A 12,748-nucleotide genomic window follows, 5' to 3' on the forward strand; every position below is an offset into this window, starting at 1 on the left:
GCCACTCTGCCTGACAGCTGAGGGAATCTATCACCTGTCTAAGGACTGGCCCAGCACAGCCCGAGGGCAGCGTCCACCAGCAGAAATCAGCAGTTGGAGGTGGAGGGAAAGTCAGCCTCTGTCTCGCGTCTCGCGGGGGAGGAAACTGAGGCTGTGGGAAGTGACGGACCAGGCGTGAACCAGGCGTGGGGGTCTCGCAGCTCAGCACCCTCCCGGCCCCTCTGGCCCAGCTCAGCTCCTTGCATGACCAGCAGACGACCCTGGGAGGTGTTCCTGTGACGGCCGGGGGTCCCCACCCCTGGGGAAGCTAACACCGTGGAGCTGGCATTCATGGGGGCCCAGGGCCCACCTTCCCCGAGCTCTCATCTTCCCATTTCAGAACCCTGAAGGGGTAGAACGACTCTACGGATGGTCTTAACACCTGTGACCTTGAGTCCTCTCCTGAGCCTTTCAGAACTTTCCCTAGAAATATCAGAGCTGGAGGCAGGCGCCCCTCTCATACTGTGGGGTCCCGGGACCGGAGTGTAGATGGGGACTCCCACACAACAGGAGTACCTACATGAGGATCAGACTGACAAACTTATGCATTAAGTAGGTTCTGCTTACCCGACAATACAACTTCATAAAGACCTAGAACTTTTAGATTCCTCACAGTCTCCCACGGCCCCACAAGGAGAGCAGTCCCCAGCCCCACCCCAGCCCGCCTCACACCAGGATGCGTGCCCACGTGGAGACCTCGCCTGTGTGTCCAAGCTCCATCGATGACCCCTGCAGACAGCCTGAACCTGGCCACCACGCCCCTCATGCTGACAGGTGTGTGCGAGCCACACTCAGGAGGACAGGCGTGCAGAGAGGGCCACACGGCCCTGCAAACAGGCTCAGGACCACTCAGGTGGGAGCGAGGTGTCCTGGTACCTGCAGCCTTGTGGGGAAGCTCACAGCCAGAGGAAAGTCAGAACAGTGCCCCCCAAGGACTGGGACCCAGGACGTGGCCCCTCCTGGCCAGCTCTGAGGGCAGTATTGGACCTGCTTTCTTTCCTACAGGAGATGGTAGAACAAGGTTGTGGCAGGGCTGGCTGAGCAAACTGGGCTCGTTTGGGCTTGGTGCCCTGGGACATGAGTTTCCTTCCTTGGACATTAGTTGTCCCTGGGGGAGCAGGACTCCTTCCCATTCTAGAACCCTCTGTGGAGTCTGGGAAACAGACTTTATTTCAGAGCCCTCATCCCATCCAGGAGTCCTAGGAGGACAGCAGCCCAAACCCCCAGGGAAGAGACAGACACAGCTGGGAAGTACAGGGCCTTTTATTTCTTGATTTCCCATCTGGAGATGCCGGGATGAAGGCGGTGGCTTCACATGGGACAGATGTGGGCCGTGGAATATCAATCAGCCCAGGACTTGCAATAGAGGCGGAAGGACCCAGACTGCCCAACGCGTCCACCTCTGGGGACACCACACCGAGGCCCACCCCGCCCACGACAGGCCAGCAGCACAACTGCCAAGAGCCTAGGACGCGGGCACGCTGAACAGTCTGTACACACGGGTGGGAGGGGCCGTCCATCTGGGAGCAAATAGGTCCATGAGGTTTGCAGTGGGGAAGACCTGTCTCCCAACAACAGCTAAGCCCCACTCAGAGGATAGGACGGTGGAAGGCAGCTCAGGGACGCGCAGGACTAGCGATCCTGTAGAAACGGGGCTCAGGCACGCGCACACGAGGACAAAGCCACGCGCCACGCAGACCAGGAGGGAGGTCCCAGGGCTCCCAGAGCGGCGCCTAGGACAGATGCCGGCGCGGCCCACAGCTCGCAATCGGTGGCGCGGCCCGAACGGGAAAGCCCGATGGCACAGCTGCTGGCGCACGTCCTGACGGAGAGATGGACACTGGCACGTTCACAGGACGGAGGCTGCGCGCGCACAGCCAGGGGAGGTCAGGACGGCGCCCGGGCCGGAAGCTCTGAGAGCGGCCCCTTCGGGAAACGTAGAGAAAAAGGGCGATGCTCTGCGCTCGTCCGCGCGGCTGCAGAGCGCGGGGTGGGCCGCCGCCCCAGTACTTATTCACATTTGGGCCGCTTGCCTGGGGAACCGCCTCCGCTTGAGGCTGTGGCCAGCTCCGGGGGCGGGGATCTCTCGGCGGGCCAAGATCTGGGGCCACCTCCAGAGAACCCGTCTCCCTACCCGGTGGTTCCCAGGCCCGGGGAGCCCCCCGCCAGCGGCCGAGGACATGCCCGCGTTTCCAGAGGTCAGAGGGGCGGAGAGGCTGCCCCCCCGGAGGCCTCCCGTGGATGGGAGCAAACAGTCCGTGTGTGCCTAACAGTGCGGAGCCGAGTCTGCGACGTGGGGAAGGCAAAGCGCCCTGCCGACATGTATATTCGTCCCCGCCGCAAGGTCGCGCTGGGTGCGGGGTGGAGGCCCGGGGCTTGCGGGTGAAGACAGGGCGCGGGGGTCCTCGGTTCCTCCCGTCGGCCTGCGTTACAAGCTTGTTTTAGCAGCGAGAGTTTGTCCTTGTTTCTGTGGCACGGAGGCGGTGGACACTGGACCAGGACGGGGCGAGGTCAGTCTGTCTGCCGAGGGCGGAAAAGCTGCTGGCGGCGCTGCAGGCCGCCGCCTCCTCCATGGGGTCCTCAGGTGAAGTAGCGGCAGGGCGTGGAGTCGATGAAGCAGTACGGGGTGCATCGCAGGTCTCCGTACGACCTGGGGGAGGACACGGGGCAGTGGGCAGGAGCCCGGGATGCAGCCACGTCCTGGGACTCTGCTGCAACCTCGGCACACGGCTGCTCCCCCTGCCAGCTGCCTAAGGGCCTGGGGCAGCCGGGTCCAGGCCTCCGGGGCTTTCTCCCTTGAGCAAAGCAGAGGGGTCTGGGGGCACGGGCTTGGACGCAGCCTCTCGGAGACAACCGCCACCTCCTCCAGCGCCACCCTTAGACCACTCTGTACTATTTCTCAGCTGTCTATTTTGGCTGCCCACGAGAGAGGCAGGCCGGGGCCTGGGGGAGCAGCAACCTCCCCAGCTTTCCCAGAAGCCCCTCAGCCCTGGTCCAGTGAGGTCTGGGGCAGGGGGCGCCATTCTGCTTGAACAGAGTTCAGGAGACCCCCACCTCGCGGGGCAGAGACCTCCCCTGGGCGCGAGAGATGTCTTCGTGGAGGCCAGGACACCGGCATGCTTGTCCTAAGCCACACAGCCGCCCACTGAGGGGGCCTCAGAAACAACTGCTGGGGTGCTGGCAGGAATGCTGTGTTTCTGGGGTTCTCTTGGAGGAGCCTAGGTCAGCAAAGTGAGGTCCTAATGCTGGCGGGGCCTCCGCGGCAGCCGCTGGCCCACCGGGCAGTTCCGGAGAGTTCAGGGTACAGATGCCTGCCCTCTGCCCTGGGCCTCGCTCCAAGGGTGGGCCCGCTCCTCTAGAGACCAGGCTGGTCCTGGGAGAAGTGGGGGACAGAGCTGCTGAGCCCGAGCCACAGGGGTCTCAGAGGTGGTGGCCCCCCGACTCCGGGACCCAGGTGGGGCTGGGTCACACGGCTGCGCTGACATAGCCCCCCGACGTGAGCCGGGACTGCGTGACCTGAACTGGGGCTGCGTGTGTCGTGAGTCAGGGCAGCGTGATGTGAGCTGGGGCTGCATGAGGTAATCTGGGGCTGCGTGTGTTGTGAGTTGGGGTGGCGTGACTTGAGCCGGGGCGGCTGTGACATGAGTTGGGGCTGCATAATGTGAGCTGGGGTTAGCATATTAAAAAGCAGAGACATTACTTTGCCAACAAAGGTCCATCTAGTCAAGGCTATGGTTTTTCCAGTGCTCATGTATGGATGTGAGAGTTGGACTGTGAAGAAAGCTGAGTGTGGAAGAATTGATGCTTTTGAACTGTGGTGTTGGAGAAGACTCTTGAGAGTCCCTTGGACTGCAAGGAGATCCAACCAGTCCATTCTAAAGGAGATCAGCCCTGGGTGTTCATTTGAAGGACTGATGCTGAGGCTGAAACTCCAATACTTTGGCTACCTCATGTGAAGAGTTGACTCATTGGAAAAAGACCCTGATGCTGGGAGGGATTGGGGGCAGGAGGAGAAGGGGACGACAGAGGATGAGATGGTTGGATGGCATCACCGACTGTATGCATATGAGTTTGGGTGAACTCCGGGAGTTGGTGATGGACAGGGAGGCCTGGTGTGCTGCGATTCATGTGGTTGCAAAGAGTCGGACACGACTGAGCGACTGAACTGAACTGAACGTGAGCAGGAGCTGCGTGACGTGAGCCAGCGCTGCGTGACGTGAGTTGGGGCCGTGTGACGTGAGCTGGGGCTGTGTGACGTGAGTTGGGGCTATGTGACATGAGCCGTGCCCCGGGGCTGCGTGTGACATGAGCCGGGGCGGCGTGACGTGAGCTGGGGCTGCGTGTGTTGTGCGTCACCATTCCGCAGTGTCCACAAAGCCCGGGCACACAGATGCTCAGGAAGGTATTTGTGAAGGAAAGAGGGGAGCCCGGGCGGGAGCGGTCAAGCCCACGAGGCGGTCCCTACCCGGGGAGATAGGTCTCGCAGGTCAGGTGGCCGAAGTCAACGCCGTCGCAGTCCTCCACGCCCCGGTGCCGGTGGCCGTCTCCGCAGTAGGCCCGGCGGCAGCCTGGGGGGGGACACAAGGGGGACACAGCCCTGAGGGGCCGGGGAGGGGACGGCCCGGCAGGACCACGTGGCCGCAAGGGCTTTCCTCTCTCGCGCGGCCTTCCACAGGGGTCCAGACCCCAGTCCTACGGAAGGGGGGCACTGGCCCTGGTCCAGGCCGCTGCGCGTCAGCCGATAGCCCACCCCAGCCTCCGTGTCCTTGTCCCAGCCTGGGGCCTGGACGCTGTCCCCCGTCGCGGGACCACTGCTGGTTCCCACACGGCAAGGGTCGGGAGACCGCGGGCCCCGGGCTCAGTGATGGCCTCGGGGGCGGGGGTGGGGGTGGTGGTGGAGGGAGCCTCCAGGTGACCCTGCGTCCCCCGGAAGCCAGACCGTGTCTTCCACCAGCTCTGTTCTCGCCCGAGGGGAGGCGCCGGGAGTTTGAACCCTCGTCTTTACAGGGGTGTCTGAGCCAACAGGGGCTTGAGACCCTTAGGCGGTCCTTCCTGCTGTGTCACCTGCACGAGGGGCCGGGGGCCTGCGGGCAGAGCCGGCCTGCTAGGAATCGCGGCCCGGAACCGTCAGGGGAAGAGCAGCTTCCAGGAGAAGCAGCTGCTTTACCCCCCTGCCCTACTGCCCCACTCCTCCCGCCGAGCTCCTGGCTGGCGAGGGACCCGCGCTGGGCACCTACGTGTTCCCGGCCCTGGACCGGAGCCCGGCTCCTCACCACAGGGAGAAGCCATGCAGGGAAGGGGCATGAGGCCCCTACGGCCCCAGACCGTCCCTGTGACGTCGGCTCACAGGATCTCAAGGCTTCAGCCATCCATGCCTGTCACACCTAGTTTTCAGGGAAGCCCTGGGTCACCCCACTCGCCACGTAGCTGCCCCTCTGAGATGGGGTGACTCGGTGGAGACGGGGTGACTCGGTGGCTTTCAGAGCTGCCTCCGAACTCTACCTTGACTCTGAAGCTTATGCTTTCCACCTCACCTCCTGCTTTCGTCCCTTGAGTTTTAAAAGAAGAGGGACCAGGGACGCTCCGGTGCTAGGCCGCCTGCCTGTCCTGGTCACGTCCGTGAGCCTGAGGGCCGCTCGGCCGCCCAGTTCCCTAGCGGTCGGCTCCGAGGACTCCGTCTGCTGAGAGGGAGCCCAATTCAGAGTCTCGGCTTCTCCCATCTGCCTCTCAGACCTCCTGCACCACCTTTGTCTCTCGATGAGACTGTGGGTTTTGCCAAGAAGTAGGATTCAGGAAAAAGGGGAGGGCCCCGGGGCTTCTGTGGGGTCCAAACCCTTGACAGCAGCTCCATCACCATCCTCGGCTGGTTGGGAGGGCTCACGTCTGGCCTGAGCGAGGACGGTCATCCCTTCTGCCTGCCCAGTGCTGGCTCTGCCGCTGCTGTCGCCTCAGTCGTGTCCGCCTCTGTGCGACCCCAGAGACGGCAGCCCACCAGGCTCCCCCGTCCCTGGGATGCTCCAGGCAAGAACACTGGAGTGGGTTGCCACTTCCTTCTCCAGTGCATGAAAGTGAAAAGTGAAAATGAAGTCGCTCAGTCGTGTCTGACTCTTAGCGACCCCATGGACTGTAGCCTACCAGGCTCCTCCGTCCATGGGATTTTCCAGGCAAGAGTTCTGGAGTGGGTTGCCGTTGCTGGCTCTAGAACCATCCAAAACGCGTGGCTGGTGTCCAGGGCCTGGCCTGATGGCAGCCCCGCGGTGGTGTGTGCTGGTTCCCCCGGGGCCGGGCCCCACTCACGGATGCAGTCGTCGCCTGCGTCTGCGTTCCCGTCGTCACACTCCTCCCCTGGCTGCAGGACCCCGTCCCCGCAGGAGCCGCGGTGGTCTCCAGGGTAGTCCCGGGGGTGGACAGGTGTCAGCTGGCCAGAGAAACACAGTGAAGTTACCAAGGACAGTGTGCCAGGTATCCCAGGGCACCGGGGACAGAGGCTCTGGGTGGGCACAGGGCGGTGGGGGCTCCTGTCCCAGGGCCAGAGCTCTGTGCTTGGCGGGGAGGCTGGGCCGCGGGGAGCCCCGTCTGGAGCCTGGACTCAGAGTGGAGGCTGCAGGCGGTGGCCCTGGGCCCAGGGAGCTCTCAGAGGCCGGGTGAGGGGGGCGCTCAAGCCTCCACAGAAAGCTCTGCGCCCAGCCTCCCCTTCCTTCGAAGATGAGTCCCTCTGTGGAGCGCCACCTTGGGTACCTGGACGGGGAGCCAGCCAAAGCTGTCCTTGAAGTACAGGGACCTCTGGTCTCTGCGGAAGGCGATCGCGTTCTGGGTGTTCAGCCTCTCCAGTTCCTCCTGGTTGTTGACCACAAAGATCTGCCGGAGAACACACTGGTGAGGGTCCCAGAAAACACTTCCCCGGGGAGCAGGGCTTAAAGAGCCAGAGGAGGAAAAACAAGCCTTGTGGGGGGCCGGTGGTCAGTGGGAAGAGGGTTGGCATTTGCACTCTTGCGTGCCTCCTGAAGTGAGGGCTAACGATTCCCACATCCTCCTAACCCGGTTCAGAATGTTTGAGTTAGGAATAAAAATATTCACCAAGGTTTAAGATTTTTAAATCTTCAAAGTGTTACAAAGACTTCAATAAAAAGGTGATGTCATCTAATCAAGTATTTCAACATCTGGAAATGATTCTTAAAATTCTTACACTCAAAGACATTTATGACAATGCTATTATATGAGGGAAAAGCTTGGAGCACTTGATCGGTTTCTGAAAATAGGGCTCTGGTTAAATAAATCATAGCACAGCCACGTGATGCATGGATTATTATGTATCCATTTGAACGATGAATTTATGTCCAGGGTTTACTTCAAAGTAATCCAAAGGAGGGTGGGCTGTCATACATCAAGTGTAAAGAAGAAAGGAGATGAGCTGGGACTTGATCATTGTTGAACTTGGGTAAAGAGGACGTGCGGGTTCCTTAAACTATCTGTTTCTGCTTTTGTACTTACTTGCAATGTTCCATAATGTTTTTCTTTAAAAAAGACAGTCTAGTGGTTAGGACTCAGTGCTTTCACCGTCAGAGTCCAGGTTCAATCCCTGGTCAGGGAACTAAAATCCTGCAAGCCGAATGGCATGGCCAAAGAAAAAAAAAGATGCAGAAAATGCTCCACAGTGGACCCACAACGTTATCTTGGTTTTCTTCTTTGGATTTTCCCCTTATTTTCCAGTTTGCCATAACAAGTTTGTGCCCAGGGTAACGGGGAAATAAATTTTACTAAAAGGTTTTTACAAACCCCAGGGGGTCATCAATCATGTCGTGAGGGGGGACCACCCCAGATTCCTCCCAGAAGAGCCTTACCACAGGAACTCGTGGGGAGCTGGGCCCGTACACAGACTCCCCATAGGAAGGGTTATTCACATTCATGGGGGGTCCACAAAGACATCTTCCTGGGGGCCCAGGAAATCCTCTTTCCCCCTTGGGTCCCATTACAAGTTGTCCTAGAAAGCAACAAACCGCTGTTACCAGAGCAAAGGAAAAGAGAACCAAACAGCCCAGGGAGGCGTCAGCAAGTTTCACGACAGAAAGAAGCCTCAGGTCCACAGTGTTTCAGAGAGGCCTAGAGGAGAGGTCCAGAGAGGTGCTTCTGGTCCAAGCTGTGGGTCCCCTAAACATGCTGAGTGTGGCAGCACCTTTGCCAACCCTCCTCCTCCCTTCTCTCTCTCTACAGTTTGGAGACTAGACATTCTACTCCCCAGACCCCCTTGCCCCTGGAGGTGACCATGTGCCACAGTGATGGCCAATGCAAGGTCTGTGGTGGGAGAAGGGTGAGCTTCTGGGAAAGTCTATCCTGATACGGGAGAAGCAGGGCTGGATGGGGACATAGCTTCCTCCTTCTTCTGGCCTGGAAGACAGACAAGATGGCCGGTGCTGTGGCAGCTATGCTGCAACCCTGAAGTAAAATAAGCCAGCATACAGGGACGGCAAGGGCCTTGTGGGACCTGGGGCCCTGAGAGTGACACCTAGACACTGAACCAAAGCCAGCCACTGTCTGCCCCTGGACTTCTTTGCTGTAGGAGGAAAACAATTCTTTATGTTTGTGTGCTAAGTCTCTTCAGTCGTGTCCAACTCTTTGCGACCCTTTGGACCGTAGCCCACCAGGCTGCTCTGTCCATGAGATTCTCCAGGTAAGATTACTGAAGTGGGTTGCCAGGTCCTCCTCCAGGGGACTTTCCCCACGCACGGGTGGAACCTGCGTCTCTTATGTCTCCTGCTTTGACCTGCGGGTTCTTTACCACTAGCACCACCTAAGAACTTCTTACTGATGAGCATGTTACTGGCTGATAACTTTCATTTTTTTCTAATTATTTTATTTTGTTATTATATATAGGAACTTTACAAAGGAAACTCTGAATGTGGGTTTCTTTGATTTCTTCTAGAAGAAAATGGGATGTTTGAAAATGCTCAGCCTATTTTTTTCTTCCCTGATTCTGAGAAGAGTATCTGAAAAAGATACGATGGGGAAATTTATTCCCTGCAAGGTGGGAGACCTGCTAGGGTTGGTAATTCTCACCTTGACTTGTAAAGGCCCTGAATGCCCAGACCACAGTCCAGACCAATTCCATCAGGACTGCTGAGAAGGGAACTCAGGCAGCTGCGCTTTTCAAAGCTCTTGCAGTGATTCCGTGAGCCCCGAGGCTTCGCGCCGCCGGGCTTGGGACATGGTCTTCACACAAACCCCCTCCAGACTGTCCTCCTCTCCAGCCTCCATCCCCGCTCCATCCACCCCTCACCAGGCACCTCCTCACTCTCTTCTGATCCGGGTTCAGGAAGCCTTCCTGAGCTGTCCTGCTCACACTGAGGACAGTTCTGTGGTTCCCCACGCCCTGTCTTATGTGTCTCTGTGATTCTGTTCCCCGTGAGATCGCCAGGCCAGCAGTGTGTGTCTCCTGGAGGAGGGGACACTCACCTCCACAAGGGCAGGTGGACGCCTGTTTTCACTCACCAGGGCGTGGCACCCAGCAGGGGACACAGTGCATGTTTGATGTTTCAGATGAACGAACCCAGGTGAACTAAGCTCTTCGGAAAAGACTAGAGGTCCCACTCTAGTTGGCAGAAAAATGCTAGAGCCAGGGCCATCCAACAGGAAAAGATGGGCATTGAAAACAGAAATAAGTAGATACCCCTCCTTCTGGGAAATTAAGCAGGGGCTTGGAGACGAGCCAGCTGTTGGTTTCAGGCTGGACAGCTGTGCCCAGGGCAGTCAGCAACTGGGGCACAGTCTGCAGATCCCATGAGGGTGCGGAGAACATGACCCCAGGGGAGAGGTCTGGGTCAGAACCCCACAGAGGCAGCTGCAGCAGCAGGAGGAGACCCCCGCGGGCCGCCCATACCCTGAGACTTCCTGAGCCGGCGGACGGGTCAGAATGCTGTCAGCCTTCAGGGAAAGGAGGCCCGCCAGCATCTTACACCAAGTTATGGTCATTCATCCTAACAAGAAATCAGACACAGTCTGGGAGGAATGCCAGTCTCATGTTCGGAGAGAGACTCCACCAGCTCAGGAACGTTCTGGGGAGTTTGCACCTGGGGCAACTGAGATGGGAGTGCCCTGTAACCAAGGATGGGAGAGTGTTATGGGGGCCACCTTCCAGCTGCCTGTGCGATCCCAACTTTTCCTCCAGAACTGTGGAGTCTGTCCCATTAATCCAGGGTGGGATTTGAATTCATGTCCACTTAACCCTAGGCTGTTCAAAAGACATACATCCAAGAATTACTGATGCGTGCAGGAAGCTGGCAATTCCCAGGTACCACATTGATTCACTTATGCCCTGTCTGGGTGCAGGAAGGACTCTGCCAAATTTGTAATTTGTTTATTGCAAATTACATCTTCAAGGCCTTTGCTGCTGTTCCCTCCTCCGGCCCCCAGCCCCTCTTTCTTGGTTACCTTGGGTCGTGACAAGCTCCCGCCTCCTCCCGCTCCCCAGCACTGTCCTGCCCCCCTCCCCCCCGGCACTGGGCACCAGCAACAGAGGTGGCCTCGAGACAGGTCAACAGGATGTGGTGGAGAGCCTGCTTCCTGCCCCCTCCCCCTGCCGCTTCCTCCCAGCTGTCCCAGGGCATCCGTTACATCTGCCCGATTCCTGCCAGGCTGCCCCAAAGGGCACAGCCGCCTGAACTCCCCAGCCTCAGCCTCTCCGTCTCCTGGCAGCCAGAGGACCAGCTCTGCCTCTCTGCCTAAGGGGCCTCCCATCCCCACCGGCTGCTGCTGTGGTGGGAGCAAGTCCCGGAGGAGAATCTAGGAGAAGGCAGAGGAGTCCCGGGCCATCCCATCACCTCCACCCCGCTCTGTCCCTGCAGAGGCTGCATGGCTGTGCGGGAAGGTCTCGAGACCAGGAGTCACAGGCGGACTTCGGACCAGGAGTGGCCACCAGTTCGCCCAGTGACCTTGGGGGATCTCTGAGGCGTGAAGTTCTCATCTACAAAGGGAGGGTGGGATCAGACCAGGGGAGGTTAACCCGGGGCCCACAGAGCCCAAGAATATCCCAAGATGGATTTGGGACAAGGCGTCTGGAGCTCTGGGTGTAGGTAGACACATGTTTTTTTTCCCCGAGAGTGGAACTTTACCAGGCTCTCAAAGGTAGTCTCAGAAATCAGTTTGGAGGCCTGTCCCAACTCCTGATGATGATCCAACTGGTCCCGTTCACAGGGAAGGTCTCTTCTAAACGCCTCCCTCTCCTGCTGTCCCCACCCCCCACCCCCCCCTAAAAGACACGTTTCCAAAGAGCAGGATTCTTGCCCCATTTTCTTCAGTCCTCTCACTCTGGGAGGTTCCACAGAGGGGACGTGACCCAAAGGAAGGCACAGGGAAGGGAATCAGTCAAACAGCCTGCCTGCATCCTGCTTGGCTGCTGTGCAATGATCCAGGGGGCCAGCCTGACAGCTAAAGGAGCCCAGGTGTGTGAGCACCGACAGGCGGGTGCAAATGGGGGTGCAAAGCTGACTCAGCCAGGACCCTGCCTCGAGGACCTGCCACCAGGAGGACGAGGAGACACACCTGCAGGAAGCAGTCACCAGCGAGGGGCCGGCGCAGTTGCAGCAGGGACTGCGGCCCGAGGGAAGGAGATGGCCCATCAGGGACCAGGGAGGGTGCAGAAGAGAGAGCTTGGAAGGAGGGGGAGGAGGTGGTGGGGTGGACCTGGGGGCTGACAGGAACGCTGTTTCAGGTTAGGTGCGCCCAGAGGGACTGTAGGAATATGCCCCCACTCAAGCAGGAGCAGGATCCTCTGGAGGACAGAGGATGGTGTAGAGGAGTGGGCAGGGAACAGGGTGATGGCATAGCAGGCTGAAAGAGAAGGTGCTGGAGAGCCAAGGAGAGAATACAGGGCTACACTGGCCCTGCGACAGGGAGGGGCTGCAGTCCACCAGAGGCTGACAAGACAATCCAGCCGGCCGCCAAGGGAGCAGCTGAGGCTCTCCAAGCCCTGTCCTTCCCACCCCACCCCAGGCTTGACGGGGGAGCCGGGATTCAAGTCGGATACACCGTGAGACCACTGAGGTCTTTGTTTATGGGGGATGCCACCCGACCACAGGCCCCCTGGCTATTCCTCAGTTTTGTGAGCCCTTAAATACCCCAGGATGAAGAGGTGGCAAGAATACACAGAAGAACTATACAAAAAAGATCTTCATGACCCAGATAACCAAAATGGTCTGATCCCTCACCTAGAGCCAGACATCCTGGAATGTGAGGTCAAGTGGGCCTTAGGAAGCATCACTACGAACAAAGCTAGTGGAGGTGATGGAATTTCAGCTGAGCTATTTCAAATCCTAAAAGATGATTCTGTGAAAGTGCTGCACTCAGTATGCCAGCAAATTGGGAAAACTCAGCAGTGGCCACAGGACTGGAAAAGGTCAGTTTTCATTCCAATCCCAAAGGCAATGCCAAAGAATGTTCAAACTACCACACAATTGCACTCATCTCACACGCTAGTAAAGTAATGCTCAAAATTCTCCAAGCCAGGCTTCAACAGTATGTGAATCGTGAACTTCCAGATGTTCAAGCTGGTTTTAGAAAAGGCAGAGCAACCAGAGATCAAATTGCCAACATCTGCTGGGTCATGGAAAAAGCAAGAGACTTCCAGAAAAGTATCTACTTCTGCTTCATTGACTATGCCAAAGCTTTTGACTGTGTGGACCATAACAAACTGTGGAAAATTCTTAAAGAGATGGTA

At 58.4% G+C, this 12,748-nt stretch overlaps 1 protein-coding gene across 4 annotated transcripts in view; it reads right to left on the minus strand.

Annotated features, from left to right (window-relative positions):
• Positions 1-1,284: 1,284 nt before the first annotated feature.
• COLQ (collagen like tail subunit of asymmetric acetylcholinesterase) overlaps positions 1,285-12,748 on the minus strand; it is a 66,069-nt gene continuing 54,605 nt past the window's right edge. For all 4 annotated transcript variants that reach the window (XM_006061498.4, XM_006061497.4, XM_025294133.2 and 1 more), the window contains exons 13-17: positions 7,881-8,020; positions 6,778-6,897; positions 6,337-6,457; positions 4,505-4,607; positions 1,285-2,689 (exon numbers count right to left, since the gene is read on the minus strand). In XM_006061498.4, the coding sequence (XP_006061560.2) occupies positions 2,620-2,689; positions 4,505-4,607; positions 6,337-6,457; positions 6,778-6,897; positions 7,881-8,020 (554 nt within the window). In that variant the 3' untranslated portion in view covers positions 1,285-2,619. The remainder of the gene's footprint in view (positions 2,690-4,504; positions 4,608-6,336; positions 6,458-6,777; positions 6,898-7,880; positions 8,021-12,748) is intronic.

This window comes from Bubalus bubalis, chromosome 1 (genome assembly GCF_019923935.1).
Source record: "Bubalus bubalis isolate 160015118507 breed Murrah chromosome 1, NDDB_SH_1, whole genome shotgun sequence".
NCBI classification, from domain to species: domain Eukaryota; kingdom Metazoa; phylum Chordata; class Mammalia; order Artiodactyla; family Bovidae; genus Bubalus; species Bubalus bubalis.